We start from the raw sequence: 22,431 nt of genomic DNA, 5'->3' as shown, positions 1-22,431 counted from the left end.
ATAATTAGATTGCTAAAATATTTATTTGATGATATCTAAATGTAAACACGTTCTGTTCTTAACTAGCAAAACTATTCAACGTACTTTGTTTTTGTTTCTTATGGCACTTACCATTGACAAACCCGCTGTTACGAAGACAACGATTTAAGCTGGCGGGGGAGCGTCTCTTTTTTGTATAGTAGCGCCAACTAGGGCCAAGAGTACGACTTTGCTACTCACGCATCACTCATTCGCTTGCACAACCCCTTTTTACAGGAGGACACATTCACACATCTCGCAGATAGAACAACGCCCAAACCGGGACTCGAACACAAACCGCTGAGATCATGGGGAAGACGCGTTACCCCTATTCCAGGACACCGACAATTAAACTTATAAAATATTTAATTGAGGCTATAATATTACAAACATGTTCTCTCTAACAGTAAGATATTTTATTGATGATATCCAATTGTAAAAACTTGCTCTTTAACAGCAAAATATTCAATTGATGATATCCAAATGCAAACATTTATTCTTTAACAGCAGAAGTTCCAACAAATTGATTTTCGAAGCCAAATCTACATAAGTTGCTTATTGCTCTTGCTGTCTATTATCGTTATTATTGCCTATTGTCGTTGTTACATAAATTCTTTACTTAATAGAACTTAGGTTTTAATATCTAACCATTCTTTGCGACACTCCGAAATCTGCAGTTTTCCTCTGTACATTTTTATTTCAGTATCTTCCTGACACCTGACAATCAGATGAGAAAAGAAATTGCCTTAGTCTATTTCTTTGCCTAAACTGTCGAAAATAACAACGACGAAAACAGAATACGAACTAACCGTTGCGATATCAAATAGCACTCTATTTAGCGGAAAAGGATCTAATGGCTAGTTCTACTGCACTCTATTAAAAAGTCATTAGATCCCAATATGACAAGCTTCCCGCTTATTTTTTATTTCCTACTCTTGTGCAATGGCATCCTGGGCTAGGAACACCTGCTACAATCACAGAGCAGGGCGTCGCCAAAGGAGACGGGCGTATCCACATAGTCCAGAAATAAAATGTCCATGGGCGTCGGTCGCCCCAACCCCGAGAGGTATCTGTGGTTAACCAACGATTTAGGTTTTTGATGGTCTCCGACGTGAATGGCGGAGTAAATACAGCACAAATGAGCATGCGCAAAAATAAATAATGGATTAAGTAATTTCTCTCTTATCGTCCGAAAGATGAAATTTATATTTATAGAACAAAAATATGATTAATAAAGCAACTTATAAAAAATTAGATGGGAATTAATATATTCTTGTTTTAAAGAATTGAAATTCTATAATAATTGAATTAATTTTTTTTTATTAAATAGAAAATAGCAAAAGAATGAAAACCAAACGATTTTCTTAAAGGCAAAAAATGAATAAATAAATTTGCAATCAAGCACAAAAAGCAAAATAATTAAGGTTAATATTAAAATGATTTTACACACGATATTTTTTTTCCTGTGCCTAATTCCATTGAGTTATTTTTTCAGTTTTTTTAAAGATTTATTTTAATGAATGTTAAACATATTTTTAGTTGTACTATTATTCAATAAAATTTTTAAAAAAATATTAAATTTTTCGATCAATTAAATAATGATATGAGATGAGTTCTCATAATAATAATATTTCTCCAATAGTTTAAAAGAATTGTTTGATAATCATACATTTGCATGAAAAATAATATCTTCACTTCTGTAAAAGCTCTAGGAATAGATTTCTATTTTTAATAAATATCTAAGAAAAATACTTCAGCTTCTGTTGTTTATATTAATAAGCAAACTATACAACAAATATAAATTTGAGAATACTCAAATTCAATTATAAATGAAAAAAAAATAGTTTAATGCATTGAAATTCTCTAATAGTTTTTAATAAATAAGCCATCTGAATTAACACCAAAACGTGCCCACGTCGAAATGTATGCTATCTAAAAGTTCTTACTTTATATTCTCGAACTATTTCTTTTAATCCCTCCTAGTTAAGAGATTTATTTATTCCGTCAAAAAAAAAAAAAGGAATTTCCCGATAGATTGCTTTATTTTTAAAAAAAGATTCTTTCCATTTATTTTTGATACTCCAAATATATGGCCATAGCTTGCAAAAGCAAAAGCTATGGTATATTGATTTATTATAGAAAACTGCATAATACCTTTCTCGTTTATTTATTCCTTTATTATTATCATGGGAGAACATGATGTTGTTTTGGTTAGGAGGTTTTGAAGCTCGAAATCGCGTAGGCAATAAATACTGAAGCTTGAAATCGCGTACTCAATGAATAAAACATAAATGGCAATTTTCATCATCAGCTTTTAACCGCATTTATTTTTTTACTTGTTTTTACTAGTATTGCATTATTATTATGTATGCTTCTTTGAAAACAGAAGCGTTTTTAAAAAGTTGACGTAGAACTACGACATCATAGCTGTTATTTTATCACAAAATCGGTCGAGCTCCAAAACTTTGTTTGCCAGCTAGAAAAATTGAAAATGAAAGTTTAAAAAATTATCTATCTATCTATAAATATATACAGGAATAGAGACTTACAGAGAAGTCTCGTGATTGTTTCAAACCGGTTTAAACTGGTTAATGACTTAAATTAATTAAGACAAATAATGACTTAAAAATAATTATGCTCTCACATGATAACTTGAAATTTGAGATCGTATATTTCATTTTAATTTTTCTCCAGTTTTTTTTTTTTTTTTTTTTTTTTTTAAATTTTGCTATTATTTTATTTTTATAGCTCATTTAAAACTCTTTGAAACACATATGCTCCAAATACCATACTATTTCATATTTTACTAAAGCAATGACAATCCAATTTTTGCTGTTTGCTTAGCGGATATTAATAAAAGCCACGTTATAATGACAAGGAAAATTTCGAAACAACAATTGAAAAAAAAAATGTGTTTCCTGGAATAATGATTTTTTTTAAATAATCATCTGATTATTGACCGATATGTTTTTTTTATTAATAATTAGACAATTATCACATGTGTCTCACCAATTATCGTTAAAAATTACAAATTTTTGGAATCCTATATCCTTCTAAGGTAAAAAAATTCTTTTATATTCTTTATCTATATATAATATATTTTAGTTACAAGGAAAAAATACAGAAAAACAGAGAAAAAAATTAAAATACTGTTTAAAAAAGTGTTTTCTGAAACGATGATTTTTCAAAATATCGATTACTTTATCTACAGATTTTTTTAAAAATTAATAACTAGACAAATATCTTATGTTTCCCGCCAATTACCGTTAAAAATGACACATTTTTGGAATCCTATACATTTCTAAGGTAATAAAATCGAATGAGTTCTTTAACTGTGTATGATATGTTTCCGTTACAGAAAAAAATACAGAATGACAAGGAAAAAATTAAAATACTTTACTGAATTTTTACTGAATGCTTTTTATTGAATTTTGTAATAAACAGCTAGAAATTTCTAAACTTAATAAATCCTCACCATTTTTATCACAAATGTCTTATTCTGGGAATTTTATGTAAAATGTTTATTCATTTTTACATATTATTAAATATATAATATTACATATTATTAAATACATAATTATATAAATTTGTTCACGAAGAATTCAAATACAATTCTCCATTTTACACCATATTCTGCTAATCTTTAGTTATTTTATTATTTTATTCCTTTCTAGAGACCAAGAATGCGAGTCAGCCATCATGAAATAAAATGTCACACGGAAAAAAAAATGCCTAACTTTACAACAAAACGAACTGCTACAATTCCATTTTGATAAAATATACACTCAATATTTCTCAAATTCTGGATTTTTAAATGCAATAGCCTTATTCGGTCTGAAACACAACAGAGCAGTTTTTACTCCATTGATCCATTTGCAATCGTGTGGAAGAAAAAAAGCTGAGTCGAGTCGAGCGGTTGTTGTCCTGCTGGGAAAAGATTGGATGGGGGAAAAAAATCGCGCTGGGATAAGCAGACAGTGATGTGGGCATCAAGAAAAATAATGGAGTCGTTTGGTTCCTTCGAGAAGAAAAACTGTGGATAAAAATATCTTCAATATTTCATAAAACATTCGTTCGTATACAATATCTAACAGAAGCAGGAAGGATTTCTATTCGAGAATAGATTATATTTCATGCATTCTGGAATTTCCTTTTGCACTGCGATTTAAAATTTATGATTGAACTCCAGTTTCTAGGATTACATTTGCGGAATGAATGCTCTATTTGTTTTATATTATGAGAGACAATCGATTTTAAGAGTGGTTTTTGTCTCGGATAATGAGACACTAAGGAAAGGACAATCAGTTATTCAAAATTTTAAAATGAAAAAAAAAAAATTTTTTTTTTGTCAGTAAGAGATTTCTCCTTATTATCATAAAAATATTGGAATAAAATAATAACCCCTTTTAGTTTGTTTGCTTATTATAAAATTAAATTTAAAAAAATTTCCAATTGGATTTCACATGAAGTTTAATCAAATGAGAATCTAATCAGAATGCTGAATATTTTGAGCAGACGATAAAGAATCGAATGTTGAAATGAATTCTTTCTGTATGAATTGGAGTTAGTTTCAAAAATGATCCAGATTTTTAGAAAATTTAATTTTGCGACAAATGGTAATGCATTTTAATATTGCAATGAATTCTTTTTTGTATAAACTGGATTTGTATTTTTATAAATGACTCAAATTTTATAAAGATTCATTTTCTTTTTGAAAATAGCAAATTTCAATTTTGTAGTGATCTCTCTCTCTTTTAATTTTCGAACCGAGTTAGTATAAAGAACTTGTTAAATTTTAAGAAATAAATTTATAACAAAGGAAAAGAATTTCAATATTGCAATGAATTCTTTTTGAAAATTGCAGAATATAGTTTGAATGCTATAGAATAAGGAACATTATAAAAATAACTTTATAAAATATATTCATTTTAATTTGTTTACTTATTATATAACTGAAAAATAAAATTTGGATTTCGATTTGTTACAAAATTTAATCAAGCAAAAATTCAATTAGAGAACAGACATTTGTTTAAGAAATGATAACGAATTCTAGTTCTATAAAAAAAAAATATTTTTTATGTGTGACCATTTTATCTGTTCAAAGCTATTCTTACGAACAATTTTATTTTAAGAATATTATTTAAAAAGATTTTGTCTTTTATAATATTTTAAGATTTTCATGCAAGATATTTTTTTTTATTATGACACAAAATTGTAAAAATAATGTTTATTCTTTCGGAATAAATGATAGTGGATATTTCTTGATGCCAAAATAAGTTTTTAAAAATCTGAACGAATTTATTCAAGTAAACTTCGAGAAAAATCTCATTGGTGTTACATTTTAATAAATAGATTAGAATAAGAATTAAATATCTCAATCAAATATATAAATCATTAATGTAACCCTACTACTAAACCACGATTTTCCTTACAAATATTATATTCACATACAACTACGATGTTTGTAAAAAGTTAAGTATTAGATTCGAAAGTATTAGGGAAGAAGTTCTGCAAATTTAAATTAGTTTTCATAATTCTGATTAGTTGAAAAATGACTCACTTGTTCTTGTGATTCTTCTTCAAGAATCAGTTTAGCTTCCAGACTTTGCCTGGTTTCCAAGAATGCTTTTCGTTGCCTTCTTTCCAAGAAAAAGTAAGACAGGCAGCCCAGGAGATTGGCGCATAAGAAAAGCAGGACATTCGCTCCCAGCTGTAGAGAAAAAGCAACGTTAGGAATCCACATTTCAAGATAATGAATGAATTTCAAGATAATTTCAAGATAGAAACATAATTGACGTAGGAAGATTACAGGAAGAGAATAATGCATGGAATATAAAGAATTTTAGCAAGTTACTCTACAAAATGGAATGAGATAGCCAATGCATTTTTTAAGATATACGGTCAGATCTGCCACAAGAAATGGTAATCTATATTTCCTAGTTACGGTTACAGATATTAATGTTCGGAAATATTTAATAGCAAACAAATAAAACTGTATTTTTTTCTTTTATAATTTTTCCAGTGAAAACCATACACAGGTTGTCTCAACATCAGCGTTATAAATTTCTAGGAAGGCTAAGGTATACCAAGAAAGCAGTGCTGGTCGGAAATGCTTTCCAGAGATGATAGATGGCGCTTAGGTAGATGAAGGCTTTCTAAGAGACCCTTCATTTCAGCATTTCAAAGCAAGATCAAATATCATAACTAATGATTTAATAGCTACCCATCTAAACAAGATTGATTATATCTTAACATCAATTGTGACGTCACTTCAACGTCATTAGTTATAATCAAGTTCTCTTCACGTGATTAACTATGATGTCATTAATTATGATTATTGGATCTTGTTATGGAATGCTGAAATGGGAACTTGGGAATTCTGTGCATGTGCAATCGCATTTATTGAGCCGGCAAGCATTTCCAACCAACTCTTCTTTGTGATTCTGTCTTATTTGGATGTACCTTACATCTGCAAGAAATTTGTAGTCTTGGTGCTGTGACACCTTATATAGTGTTGTAATGATACTTACAGAAGCCTTCATACCCGATGTGCACTTCACGTATCCTTAAAAGGATATTTGTAGAAGATAAATTGTTCTGGTTTTCTGTCGATTTTTTTTCACCATTCCTTTCGTTTTTATCTAGTACCTGTGTTTTCTATTCTGCAAAGGTTTTTCCAATCTCATATGCGATTTTTTTACTATGCAGATCACAATCCATTCGGAAACTGTAGGTCTTACATTAAAAATTTTCGGAAATTTGTCTCTGTAACCGCGACTACGAGTGATAATAATAATAATATTACATAGCGTATGGCTATCAAAGTTCAAATGTGTTCAATGTTAAACCATAAATTCACCAATAAAAATAATCAATAAATGATTTATTCAAATTAAAATAGCATTGTAAAATTAATTTTTGAAATCCAAATATTCCAATTTCAGAAAATTAAAAACGCACACGCACACATAATTCTTTATTCGAACTATAATCATACATCTGATTATAAGTAAAATATTAAAAAAAGTATTAAAAATATTTACAATTTAAATAATAAATATTTATTTTACAAAATGTTAGAAAAATTATTTTCTGTCAAAATTAAAATGAAATATTGTAAAGGAATGTTAAAGGAAAAATAAATTTAGTTAAATAAAACTGAAACGACAATTTTCTAATTTTCTTGTTCTTTAGCTAAAATCTAAATCAATTTATAGATTAAAAAAAATTTGGTCAGAAATATTAAGAAAAGATTTAATGAAGAATTTATGACAGTCAGTTACATAGTTGAAATTTTAATTGTTGAAAACAATGCTTACTTTCCTTATGCCTTATATTAAGTCAACAAGTAACATGACTATGCTGCAAGTCTTAATAAACGAAATTTAAAGGCGCCAATAAATGTCATTTAAAGACGCCAAATTATGGAAAAAAGAAATATTTAAATTATTATTAATAATGAAATTTTCCCCTTGTTTATATAAAATGATATTTCATTTACCTGAAAAATGTTATGAGGTTTTATGTTAATTTCCTTCTAAACTTGACTTCTTGCTTTTACTTAGTAAAAAGATTGGATTTAAAATCGATTAGACGAGATTTAAAATCTGATAAAAATGGTTACTTTTGTATTCGATATTGTAATTACGTTTTATAGGTTTTCACTTACGATAGATAATTAATTTTTGTATCATCCCCCAAACTTATTAAGAAAAAAATGATTTTTTTTACCAATATAATTATATTAGGTTGGAGAGAAATTTTTTCAGAGAATATCTATAAAATATTAATATTTTTGTAGTGAAGCAGATTATCTCATTTTAATTAAAGTTGCAGACGATAGAAAGATTTTGTGTAAAATAGCATGTTATATTTAAAAAAAAAAAAAAAAAAACTTCATAAAGTAGCAGGCGATAGCAAGAGTTTATGCTTGTTTCGCATTTTAGCTTTTTGTGTAAAAGTTTTTTGAGTATACTACTTTTAAATAAAAAAAAAAATACTACATATATTTAAAATAAAGCCATTTTTTTCAGAATCTTAAAGTATGCCAAAGGCTAATAGTGAATATATTTTTATTTTCTCGCATACGATGTTAACATTAAATAACTTTCAACAACTTATTCAATTTGACAATTTTAACCTCTCCTATAAGTATTTGTTATATTGAATGAAATTTGAGCCTTGGTCATAAATATTGAATTATAAGCAAATTTATAATGTGGGTTTTAGAAAAATTAATGAAACAGTAATATTTCAATATTGATAATTTGAATCCGAGTAACGTTGGGTACATCAGCTAGTTAAAAAATAATAATTACTTTAAAAAAATAAAATAACCTTTGAAATCACAAAATGCAAAATTGTAAAATACTATACTAAATAAAAATTTTGTTGTATCGTAAAGGCTAAATGAAATCTCTTACTTCAATTAATTCAAAATGAATCGATGTTTATAACCTTTTTAATTTTCTGCGTGTTTCTTATAATTAATGAAAATATGCTCTAATATATGAATTAAAAAATTGCTTTTTCATCTTCGCAACATTTTTAATCTTTCAATAATTGTTTGACTCGAGGGATTATATCTCGAATTAACTTTTCAAATAATTAACCCAAAAACAAAGAAAAATCAAAGAAGGCTTTTTCCTTTTACTACAATAACCACAAAATAAAATTTTTAATGAATATATATTATTTTTTTATGAATAATTTATTTTTTCCGACTGAACTACTTGCTACGTCTTGAGGGAATGACAAAAATGTTAAATTTAATTTTTCTTTAGGTTGTTCATTTTACTTAGTTAATTAATAATTTACAGAAAAGATTATTAAAGGATTAAATATTCAGCAATTCAATTTAAAAACCTTTTTTTAAAATTGATGTCTGTTTTGGTTATTTAAAAATGGGTGGAGGGGGGGCAGGAATATTAATACATCATTTTTCTTATAGTTTTCTATAAAGTATTGGGAACTTACTATGCATATAGAAGAATATTTAATCATTGATTTATAAATTAAAACGCTTTTAGATCTTAAAAGTGTTTTAACATAATAATTTTTTTTATGCATACACATTTTTTTTAAACTTATTTATTTATTTTTCAAAAGATTATTATTTTATCATTAAAACACATTATTTAGCTATTTTTTTTTAAAGTTTTTAGATCTTAAAAGTGCTTTAACATAACAATTTTTTTATGCACAAACGTTATTTATTTATTTTTTTAAAACGTTTATAGATTTTAAAAGTGTTTTAACATAATATTTTTTTTTATGTACATACATTATTTATTTATTTTTTAAAAACGTTTTTAGATCTTAAAAATGCTTTAACATAATAATTTTTTTGTGCACACCCATTATTATTGATTTTTTAAAGCATTTTTAGATTTTAAAAAGGTTTTAAAATAATAATTTTTTATGCATACACATTTTTTATTTATTGATTTTTTAAAACGTTTTTAGATCATAATAGTGCTTTAGCATATTAATTTTTTTATGCATACACATTATTTATTTATTTTTTTAAAAAAGTTTTTAGATCTTAAAAGTGTTTTAACATAATAATTTTTTATGCAAACACATTTTTTTAAACTTTTTTGTGAATTGGGAGACATGACATTTGGTACTGAATGATACACATTTTTGTGTAAACTTCTGGATTTAAATGTACAGAATATACAGTAGTATTTACTTTTGTTACCGAATATTCAGGTATATTTTTTGATGGGAGAGAGGGGAGGTCACTAAAAGAGAGTGTAAAAAAATTTATAATTTTTTTTATTTTTAAAAATAAATCGAAATTTTCTTAATAAAAGTCTGTTTTAATGAGGAGTATGTTATTGAAAAAATTATTAATTTTACACCACTTAGAAGTCCAAACATCAAACTTTGCTGTAATATTAATTTTATTTTTTGCAAATTTAAAAAAAATTAATAAAGATTTTAAAATTAATTTTAAATGCAAATTGTAACAATGTGTTTCTTCGTTGTAGTGAAATTAAAACTGATTTAAATTTTTCATTAAATATTTATTCTCGTTCTTTGAGCAAAGAAGAAAAATTGTTTTTTCAGACAATGACTAATTAGTATAATTTTTTCTTCCTCTTTTATTTTGCACTGTAGGCATTTTTTTATTAGACATACGAAATAAATTTTTTGAGTTCGTTAATTTCGTGTTGTAAAATTCGTAATGCAAGATTGCTGCGGCTGATGAAATCAAGCAAGACGCACCCAGCTTAAAATCTAATCATGTTACGTTATCTTGGAGTAAATAATAGTAATTTAAGAAGAATTCTATTTTCTTTTTTTATGTATGTCCTTTTATACTTTCTCCAATACAAAATATACAGAGAGAAACCATTAAATTCGAAATCGAGATTGTGATGAGTCTCTATGATTCAGACTTCCCTGGGTTCGAAAAACACATTTTTATGGAACAATATCTGCCGTCCTGTGAACACGACAACTCAAAGACATTTTCAACAACAAAGGAGAAATATGGTACGGCGTATTTATATCAAACTTTTAAATTTCTATAAGCTTTTCTACGAACCATTCAGATAAAATCTGTCTGTTCGGCTGTCTGGATATCAGTTAATACTATAGCCACAAGAAGAACTAGATGGATGAAATTTGGTACTGAAATTTGATATCAATAATCTAGATCTGTATTAAATGCAGTGCCATACCCATTAAGAGGTTAATCATAGGTCGGTTTGAACATTCGAATCCATGTAAACGAGATAAATCTAAAATGAAATGAAATTTGCTACATAATTTTGTGACTTTAAATATAACTCTATCAAATTTTGGTTTCAAATGATCGGAGAAAAAAGGCGTCCAAACTACGCATTCGGTGTTTTTTAGCATTTGTGCATTATTTGCAACATAGTGATTAATCGCCAAAAAAAAATCACATAAAATCGCATCGTAATAGACTCTTTCATAAAAATTATTTGCCATTGCCATAAAGTTAATAATGCACAAGTTCATTTAACAGATAATATGTGGGAAAATTTTAGGGAGACTTATCTCGCTAATTTGGCATTTTTGACGGCGTTGTGATGAGGTTTTTATCTCTTCCAAATTCTGTTCTTAAATTGGCTTATTTTTGGAAAATTAATTCAATTATTCTCCGACCGTAATTTCGATTAAAAATTAAAAAGGCGAGTCGTATGAAATTCGTATGATAACAAGATTTTGGTGTTAATAGCAAGGTTATAAAAGCTAAATTCACTATTTAAATGCTCTTTAATTATTATTGGCTTAAAATATCTGACAAATAATGAATTGTTATTATGATTTTCATCCATAAAAAAAAAGTACTTCAGAACTTTTATTGCCAAGTTCAAAAAAACAAATAACATACAATTCAGTAATATTTTATAAATTTGTTCCTGAAATTTTAAAGTAAGAATTAAAAAGAAAGAGAAACGGTAGAAACTTTGAAAACAATCACATAGCTAAATATAAAATGAATACTGCCAATTTTTTGATAAAAGGAACTGCATTAGTATTAAAATGGATTTACACTCGGCCAGTTATAAGACGGACAGTAAGACAACATCTGCGCAGAAAGGAACTGATTTATGTTTGCCACAATTTTATAAGATACATGCAGACTTTCCATGCTTGGCTTTAAATTGCCGTTATGGCGTCCCTCAATTTTTCTCTTTTACTGTGAATCGCATTAAAATGATGCATATTTACATAAAGAAATATGGAAAAATAAATAAAAAGTCAACATACCTAAATTTGGTAAACTACAAAAAAAAATGGCAAATAAATTGAAAAAAAAAGCATAACCTCGCATCAGAAAGAAAAACGAGCAAAAAATAACGGAATTAACTTATAATAAGTGATCATTTTTTTAACACCAAAACCCCCCGCCAAATTCTATAAACGCATGCACAGTAAGAAAAACAATACAGTGGCATTTTGCTGTCCCTACGGGACAAATATTTGCCATGTACCAAACATCATTTTTCAGCCTTTATACGCACGTGCTGCCTACTGGCCGTCTTATAACTGGCCGAGTATAAACCCACCTTTATTGAGAAAACAGATACATTACTGATGATGAACACTGAAAAAACAAAAACATCTTTTGTTTGCCAAAGTTTGTTTTCCTTGAAGAACTAAGAGATCAATAATAAATTTACTTTATGTTGGCATCACACGTGTCAAGTTGCGTCAATAATTATTAACTTTGAGAATATTCTTGCGAAAAGAAAATGACGTCATGCAGCTTGTCCGAAGATAGAAGAAGAAGTTATTAGATAATAGATGCAATTACGATTGTCATATGACTGGGAAGTGACATGAAGTGATTGTAACGAAATTTGAAGAAGAATGTGTTGTAGATTTGATCATTTCTGACAACACACGCAATGGGAGACGAAATGCGGAACATTTTATGTTTATCGCAAAGATTAACCATAAATTCCATTTCGATTGTTGCTATTTTAATCAGTGAGAGTGGTCACTCCAACATTTTTTCGCACTCTTTAACAAGCTTGTCATTAAAGGAATGCCTTGCATGGCACTGGTGTACAAAAGTTGCGAAATATTTACTTTTGGCGTTAATTTGACACCAAAAATTTTACTGGATCTATCGTGTGATCCTTGGCAAAGATTTTGACCAAACATCCTCCCGCTGGTGTGGTGTGGTGTGGAGAGGGGGGTGGCAGCTCAGGTGTCGTCATCGTCATCTGACCGTGGTTCAAAATTACGAGGTCCATCCCAAAATAGCCCTAGTGTTGCTTCAAACGGGACATTAATATAACTAAACTAACTAACTAACTTGGCGAAGATTTTGGCTATTAATCCCTGGCATGCAGTTAATTGTATCCGAAAATCGACACAGTTTTATTTGGCAAATTTTTCTCAACGGATTAGAACAAAAATTTGACAAAAAAACCCCCAAAACCCCTGCAATTTGAGTCACAAAATTCCATATCAAATTTGATACATTTAAGTCGGTGAGTTTTCAACTTATTGCGTTTACATGTTTCTGAAAGTATACACAGATAGACAATCAACCAGTAATTAGATTTGGCTCAAACTTTGAAAGGTGTCTGAACTATAGATTTAAAATCTGTGCACAGAAGCTTATCTATCTAGCTCTCTTTGTTTTGTGGTAATCGTGTTAAATTTTATTCGAACAGCCGGACAGACGGACGTCCTCTGAATAGATCTTATTCAAAACTTGACAGAAATATGCAAAGTTAGCGTAAATCAAATTTCAACCGTCTAGCTCAAAGCATTTTTGAATTATCTTTATCACAGACAGACAGACATTTTTCAAAAATTTGTTTTTCGAACTCAGGGAGATCTAAAACGTGGAGATTCGTCAAAATCTAGAATTCGAATTTTTTGGTGATTATTATACTTTCTCAATACTCTGTATACAGGGAAAAAAAAACTTTGTTTCTTTAACAACAAAATAAAGATAAATCTTAAAATTTTTTAAAAAAATCAATTTTGAAAGTATTGATATTTTTTTCTCAAATTATAATATACAACAAAGATTGTTCTTATTCATTAAGCAATAACATAATAAACGTATTTTAAGGAGAACAAACTTTTTTAAACCTACGAATTCTTGTTTTTATGCCTAGACATTGAGGTTTAAGCAAAAATAATTATCTTATCGTTTTCTTTACAGAAAATTATTTTTATCATTTTTGTTTGTTTTTAAAATAAGTGAAAGCCAAAGGTAACAGTAAGTTGTACTTTTGTGTGAATATTTTTTAAATAATTAAAAATGTTAAAATTGAAAATTTTGATTTTTAAAAATATTTAATAAAGGTAAAACAAAGAAGAGTTAAAATCGACATTTGTAACAAAATTGTGCAATTACACAAAAAAACCCCAATATAAATTATTGAAAATTGGCAAACGATATAATATTCTTTACAATATCTTATTATATATTTATAATAAATAAATTTAGTTAACAGTATTAATATTTCTGATTTAAAATAAAAAATTATCTCTAGTAATAATAAGAAAGCATATTTGTACTTGTGCTTGGCGTTCTACAGGATACAGCTATTAAAATTGGCATGAATAAATATTATCCTCGGGACAATTAGTTTTGAAAATTTAATTAATTTTTTAAATTGTAAATTTAATTAAATGTATTAATTGAAGATTTAATTGAATTTCGTGCTTTCCTCTATTATTCCCGAAAATATTATAACAAATTGAATCTAAAACTACTATAAAATTTAAATAATTGACGTATTATTGATATTAATTTAGTATACATGTATATTTTTATTGAATTTTTTGATAATATTACTTTTTTTGAAAATTTACCTTTTGGTCATGAAATATTTAACCAAGTGATTATCATCTATCATTAAAAACTGAAGGAGAAAGATTCTGTTGAAATCTGTGAAATTTACAAGGGGAATAAGAAGGTCAAGTCTCACTATGGCGAAGGAGAAGGTGTGGTTAGATTATCAATGCAATTTCATTTTTGAGAGTAGTATGACGTCATGGAGCTTGACTCTGTTAATAATGTTCATTAGCAAAATAAACATAACAAATGTAAGAATATTAAAACAACACAGCTTTGTTATCTGACACAATTTGACGCTGAAATATATATATTTTTTAAAGAAACATGAACATCAAATTTATGCATAAAAGTGTTAATTAGATAGGACCAAAATTCTTAGTGTAATAATAGATCTTCGAAGGAAGCAATAAACTAATGAAACATTGAAAATGAAAATTTGTTAAATTTAAAAATGAGTGTATATCAGAGTTTCAAAAATAAATGTCATCAATCAAAACATACTGTAAATGAACAGTCTATATTCAAAATTTGTTCTAAAACATTTTGAAGAGTCCATAATTTTAATCTGTATCCATTTAGAATTTGAATGTAATCATTTAATAAAATATTGCTTAATAGAAAGTGCAGCGATTTCCATTTTATATTTTTCTTTTTATCTGGAAAATACCGAAATTATACACGATATATTTATTTTAGAAATGATTCTGTAATAATTATCGTTTGGGATTTGGAGATTTACTAAATTTAAAATGAAATGCGAACTTAATAACAAAACGAAAAAAGAAAAAAAAAATCAAAAGATTCAAAGCCACAAAAATAACTTACCACCCATTGTTGTAACTAGAAACCTATTTAATGCAAAATATGAAGCTGTCTAAGAACTTCTTAAATTATTATTTGAATCTAATTATTGTTTAATCGCCTCTTAAGAAAAAGAAAATGCTTGCAAATCCAAATTTATTCTTTTATTTATTCATTCTAGTCAAATAATTAAAAAGTAAATGTACACAGTGCTGCAATTTCAAAACGACTTTTTATCTGAAATCTGCTTCATTCTGTAAACAGCGAACAACCATTTTAAATTAGAAGTAAAAAATGTACAGTGTAAATGAATTATCCAAATTTTTAATTCTTTCTAAAAAAAGAAAGATTTTAAGTTTCAAATTTTATTTTTCTTCCGTTTTTTAAATTTTCTACTTTTGTTTTCTTAATCTAGACCTTCACCTCCTTCACCTTTTGGATAAGGATTAGAGATCACACATTCTTAAAAATTTAAAATTTCAAATCATAAGAGGCTTACTTTTTTTAAGGTTAATCCTAAGACGGATTTTAAAAGTGAAAAAAAAAGAAGTTATATTTAATCTGTACGAAGGATACATAGTAATACTGTAAAAAAAAAACTATGTTCCTTAAATAATGTATTATTAAAGCAGGTATTAAAAGGCTTAACTTGCTCAGTTGTTTAACTTGCCGACATTTTTCCAATTCTCCAATAACAAATCGTATGCCATTTATTAGTTCATTCATTATCGAATAGAAAAATGCTATTTCAATATCCACTGTTTAAAAGGAATAAAAATAATATCAGAAACATCTTGAGAAAAAGTAAATTAAGGAAATTTCGAAAAATAGAAAATATTAAATTCAACATACTGATAATAGAAAACAAGCAACTAACTCATTTTCAAGAAAAGAACGTGTTAACAATATAATGGAGATAAATTTAGTGTCTTTTATCATGAATAATGTCTGGAAAAATTATTTTAAAAGCATTTTGTGAATCGTAATATATTTTAAGATGGCCGCCAACGTAGGAATCTTATTTTTGATTGTAAATCACATCTTTAAAAAATATTTTATTTAAAAGCTTCTTCCTTTACCATCTCAAAACCATTTTTATTTTATAATTAGAATGTAAATAGATATGAAATTAAGAACACTCTAATAGAACTTAAACATATAAAAATAAAAATGTAGATAATTATATAAATTTTTTTTCATTATTTTTACATTGGGTTGTTATTGTCTTTTCCCTTTCATTTCTTTTACCGTGTATTAAATATAACTTTGAAATATTTTCAATTTGAATTTCTTTGTTTTTAATACAAATATTAGAAATTGAGATAATTCCAAATTGCTAATCTTGATTTTTCTACTGATGCTCCAATTTGTGACAGTAAATGCATGGAAAGAATTTATTATATACTTATATTTATTACAACTATATTTATAAAAACATTTACAGTTAATAAATTCAAATTTTCAAGTTCGGGAAAAAAGAAATATCAATATCTGTTAATACCAGTTGCATGACAGATCACAAACCATATTGATTAGAAAGGAGAAAAAGTTTTCAAAAAATCCTAACTAAGATTTAAAAATTTGAATTCTGTTCAAGGGGAAAAAAAGGAATGAGCTATCAATTTAGAAAAAGTGGAACAAAAAATTTTTGTTGTTCCATTGGTAGCGAAAAAAAAAAAAAAATCCTCTAAATCCATTTATCTCAAAATGTAGTTTTTCCATAAATTTTTAATTATAAAATTAATTGATTAGTAAAAACGATTAAAAATATGAGTTTCAAATTTGGCAAACATTTAGTTTATAATTTTGTCTAGAGAACAAACAAAAATATATTTACAATGATGAAACACTGAAAAGTTATGCAGTTAATTAAAAAAAGAACAAAATTCCATAAAAAATTATGATTTTACATTAAAACTCATTTAATTTTTTCAAAAGGTAAGACGGGGTGGGTATACACCAGATGGTGGTGATAACGGTTAACATCCATATCAAACAAAAAAATAAGGAAATCGGTGTACAGTGGTCGGGATTGGGGTTATTTTCCAATTATTAAAAGTTTTTCTCCATTAAGACTGTAAGCCAAGTAGTATTTTGGGGATTTCTGTTCAAACAAGAGGATGGGGGCGAAATTGGCGTTATTGATTACTTATCTATATTTCAGTAGTTTTCATATCAGATAAAGAGTTTTGATATCAAAACAATACATGAAGCCAAGGAAGACTGCTATTTCTTTTACCTACACAGAATGAACAGTGAAATAGTGTTTTTGTCGTCCCTCTCCAAAATAGGTTTGGGATATTAGATGACACATCTAGGGGACCATAAGCATTTATATTAATTAAAAATTGGCGAAAGCGGACCAGACTGGGTATTGGTTGATTAGTTTTTCAAATTATTTTAAATATATGGACTTTTTTTTACATCTATATGTTTGAAAACTGTATTCTTTAGGATCTCCAATTAATTCTATCAAATAATAATTTAATTCGATATCACATTTTTATTTTAATATATGCTATTTTGCTTCAATATACTTGAAAATTGCATTCATTATTAAATAATTTACTCAAACTATAGTTAATTAAAAATTTCTTACATTTGTTAATGCATAAATTTAGGCATCAATTTACACGAATCTGACTTATTCCTTTCTTGTTAACCCTTTCTAGGGCCGTGGGAAGAATGCTTCCCACCAAATTTATCAATATTTGTATGAAATTAAGTAGGTTGGCATAAGTTCTAACAAATTTTTTTAGTAAGTCAGAAACTTAGATGCTTCAGTTCTTTATCTCACACAAAATGATGTGCCTTGATTTGTTACTTAATAATTAATTAACCAAATTAATTAATGAATCAAATTAAATTTATCTAATAAGCTAAATGAATCCCTTTTCTTATTCTAATTTCAAGCCATAAAAATATTTTAACACAATATGACCAGAAAAAAATGTCCCTCTAAAGGGTTAAAGCACTCTATCGCACAACTTCCGGGGATTACAGCATATTACACGATAAACAGGTATTTTGTTGCAGCAAGTAAAAGTCTACAATCTCTTCCAATCATCTTACCTGATTCTCCGTGAAGTCTATGGGCTTGGGCAGCACTCCGACCAGCAACAGGTGCACGAAGGCCATGACGATGCTAAGGATGAGACACACGCTGAGTCGGAGGGGCAGCAACAGGTAGATCATGTAGGTGTAGAGCAGGGTCCAGGCCACCGAGTCACCGGGCATCCGCGGCACGCTGAACAGCCACATATCACAGACCAGGTGGCCGAGCTGGACGAACCATGCCAAAAAGGGAATGCAGTCCCATAGTCTAAAGAGGAGAGAAAGTGCAGAATTTAAAACAAAGTGAAAATAATTATGATCAACTATAGTGTGTCCCTTTTTGAATTACTATTTGTGTGTTCCAAAAGGATTGTGTATAAATTTTATGGTCAGATAAGAAATATAGAAAATGATCTATTTTATTGTCTTAATATATAAAAAGATATTATGACTATTTCTATATTGTGATCCATATCTGCTTTTAAACAACTGAGCTAAATTCAACCAAGTTTTGCACATTCATTATTGAAGAGAAAAGAAAGAATATTTCCGGCTCTTAAAGGTTCAAAATATAATAAAATTTTAAATTAGATAGAAATAACCAAAACATTGTCTTTTTCTTTCAAAATAACTCCCGAGGAAGTTGCTTCAGAAAAAATATTTCTACAACATTTAAAAATTCAGATATTTAACGCAACCCATTTTGAACTAAGGAAATGTATATGTACCCCATTACTAAATACGATAAAACTTTGGCTACTTGATCCTATTTCTTTAAAATTTTTTTAGTGAAATCGTAGTGATTTAATGTTGTCTAAAAACAAGCAAAAACAAGTTAATGATTAAGGGAAAAAAAAAAAAAGTGCAGTTTTTGAAAGCAAGTGGAATATTTTTTATTGTTGAAAAAAAAAACAACGTATGAAGATCTATTGCCAAAGCACATTAACAGAATTCTAAACATAAACTTTAAAAACAGACGATTCAATGTTTGTATCAGGAACAACAAGTGATGTGGCTTATTTTCAAGTGTTTTTTTTTTAAGAAAGAAAATTTAACTATTTATTTAATGTTCTCAAAATTCTACAAAACATTTTTTATGCTGCAACATTTGGGAACAAAATGTGCAATACTAACAATACACACATGAATAACCCCAAAAAACGGAAATTGATAACTTTGTCTCCTGTAAAAATGTTTTACAACTTTTCTGATAACAAGATACAATAAAACACTCTATTCATGCAGCTAACTATTGCATTAAATCAAAATATCTGGAAAATCAAGCTTTACACGGCATTTTTTTTAGAAATCTTGTTTTTTCGGATAAAATATAATTTTGAACTGACATTTTGCATAATTATCTTACAAAAAAACTGGCCAAAAATATTTTCGCGCATTCAACATGCAATTTACTTAACGGCGAATTTTCATGATTAGAAACACATTTGGAGTAATATTTTATCTTCTAAAGAACGTATGCCTCTCTCATATCAAAACAAACCCATTACATTAACAGAACAATCTCAAAATTAAAACATTTGGATACGAAAATTACAATCTCTTTACATAATAGAAAATTACTACCTCTAACTTTAAGGAGATAGCAGTATTTTATGCGATGGCTATTTCAGCCAAACAATAGGACTTAAAAAGGAAGCACGCATTTAGAAATTAAGTCGTCTTCCCTTGCAAACTTAGAGTAAATATCAGTAATTTTAAGATATTACGTTTGCGAGAGTTCTGCGGATTTGTTTCAAGCCATGAATCAGAAACTCCTTTGTAATCCGCATTAGGGAAAACCATTCCAAATTTAAATGGTAAATACAAGTCTCGTAAGTAATGAAATGAAGCCTTTTGTTTTCTCAATTGCCAAAGCTAAAACTAATTTTAAAACTATAAATGATTTTTATTTTAAAAGAATTAATTAAGTCGTCTTCCCTTGCAAACTTAGAATAAATATCAGCAATTTTAAGACATTACATTTGCTAGTGTGCTGCGGATTTGTTTTAAGCCATGAATCAGAAACTCCTTTTGTAATCCTCATTAGGGAAAACCATTCCAAATTTAAATGGTAAATACAAGCCTTGTAAGAAATGAAATGAAACCTTTTGTTTCCTCAATTGCCAAAGCTAAAACTAATTTTAAAACTATAAATGATTTTTATTTTAAAAGAATAAAGGGAAATACTGAATGCCACATAAAGTCCATGCTTAATTCAATCAAGCATAAAAAATATTTTGTTTTACGAAACAGAAAATCACATTTTAGAATTCTGGAATTAGTTTTAAGGTATTAAATCTGCTACTTCTCTAATGGTTGAATTTTGAACAACTCATTTAAATATTGTTATATTTTTAAAGACGATATTTTATTTTTCTATAAAAGTACTTTTTCTTAATTTGGTTTCAAAAATTATTAATTTTAATGTGTTTTTTTTAATTTTTATGTTTTTGTATGCCCTCCTATATTATTTCTTACACTATCTTTTAAGCCCAGATTTTATTATCTAGGTTGTGACAACTTTTGAAGATGAAATTGTCTTCACTACCTTGTTTTTAATGTAATCTAGGAATTTTAAAAATTATTATAATTTCTAGTCTGATTCTGAAAATTGCTTAATTTTCGATATAATTCAATATTTCCTAAAATATCTTTATTCCAAATTTCGTCATATTTTCATATTTAGCATGTTTCCTTCTATTATTTCTTGCACCATCTTTTCGGTCCAAATTTTATCATCTGATTTTGTAACAATTTCCAAACATTAAATGCTTCATAAATATTGGGATAACGGACGTGCCAGCAAAGTAGTCCATCACTGTTGCAAATGTCCGCCAGTTCTCCAAGTTAGTAACTATTTCAAACAGCTATTGTGTAAATGAGAACATGCGATTGTTGTCTAAAGATAAATTACCACCAAATAAAGAACTTCTACTAGATAAATATTTTGATAACATTTCGCTCAATTATTAATAAGTATTTCTATCAATTCAATCTTCATATAGAGTTCGTACATTATGAATAACTCTTTATAGACAGATACGGTAGTTCTCCCTTTTGAGAATAAAATCATTTCAAAGCCATTAGCTTGTTGATATATCTGATTACCCAACCCCTTTAATTCATTTTCTAAATACTTGATAAACATGCAAAAAATATTTTACCTAGAGGGTAGCACAGCAGCATAGCATCGAACCACAATGAACACCACCCCTATGATGAGTAGTGCTCCCAAGAGGAAAGTGACTTGTCCAGCCAAGTGCCCAGCTTCCCTGATGGGAAAGGCTGCAGCGTAGGTGGCGAGCAGAACGATGTCCACCAGTGCTAGGACCAGCAGCAATATCTTTGTGTTCCGGCGTTTTTCGATCCTGTAGTACTCTCTGTACAGACTCTCGGCACTTTTTTCAGCGAAGGCGAACTGCAGGCACTGGGGTAAATACCGCTGCAGACCAGACCTGTCGATCTTCAGCTCAGTCTCGCCCCTGCTCAGGAAGGACACTCCCTCCTCGGCTTTTCCGGCCTCCTGATTGGAGAAAAGAAGATTTTACAAATGAGAAAGTCTCATACATGATGCACATAGATAAATAAATTGTTATAAAATATACAGATATCAGAAATCTCTATGTTTTATAATGAATACATTTAAACGTTAAGCATTACAATTGTTACCTTAGATTTCTCTTATACATGGAATATTATTTTCGTGGCAGGCTACTCCTGCATGCGTACATGAAACTATCTTCTACTTATTGGGCTAGTTTTGAGATGGGGTGTCGATTGTACGATGACCTCGGCGGTTTCATTTACGGATCTTAGAAACTGTTTCGTATCCCTCACGATACCACGCAAACATATTATCCAATAAGTAGATATTTCTGATTTTCTATTTTAATATGCTATTTAAGTCGTTTACATAGCAGAAATTTATTTATGGCATTTTTATAGTCCCAAATGCATTATAGATTGCATTCGAGGAGCATTTCAAAAAAATAACAAACCAATGCCGGCGTCCTGCCATAGGGGTAGCGCGTCCTCCACGTGATCTGGGCGTCCTGGGTTCGAGTCCCGGTTTGGGTATGGTTGTTCTTCCGTTGTTATATCTGTGAGATGTGCGAACGTGCCCTCCTATAAAAAGGGGTTGTGCCAGCGAATGAGTGATGCGTGAGTAGCATAAATCGTGCTCTTGGCCATAGTTGGCGCTACAATAAAAAAAAGAGACGCTTCCTCACCGGCTTAAAATCGTTGTC

General features: G+C 28.3%; 1 protein-coding gene across 3 annotated transcripts in view; it reads right to left on the bottom strand.

Moving 5' to 3' along the window:
- Positions 1-22,431, bottom strand: part of LOC129975033 (adenylate cyclase type 3-like) — a 376,283-nt gene that overhangs the window by 175,202 nt on the left and 178,650 nt on the right. For all 3 annotated transcript variants that reach the window (XM_056087897.1, XM_056087899.1, XM_056087898.1), the window contains exons 3-5: positions 21,349-21,707; positions 18,203-18,452; positions 5,579-5,728 (exon numbers count right to left, since the gene is read on the bottom strand). In XM_056087897.1, the coding sequence (XP_055943872.1) occupies positions 5,579-5,728; positions 18,203-18,452; positions 21,349-21,707 (759 nt within the window). The remainder of the gene's footprint in view (positions 1-5,578; positions 5,729-18,202; positions 18,453-21,348; positions 21,708-22,431) is intronic.

The sequence above is a fragment of the Argiope bruennichi genome, chromosome 7 (assembly GCF_947563725.1).
Source record: "Argiope bruennichi chromosome 7, qqArgBrue1.1, whole genome shotgun sequence".
NCBI classification, from domain to species: Eukaryota; Metazoa; Arthropoda; class Arachnida; order Araneae; family Araneidae; genus Argiope; species Argiope bruennichi.
The sequence above is the reverse complement of the archived record's forward strand: the minus strand, read 5'-3'. Positions and strand labels throughout refer to the sequence as shown.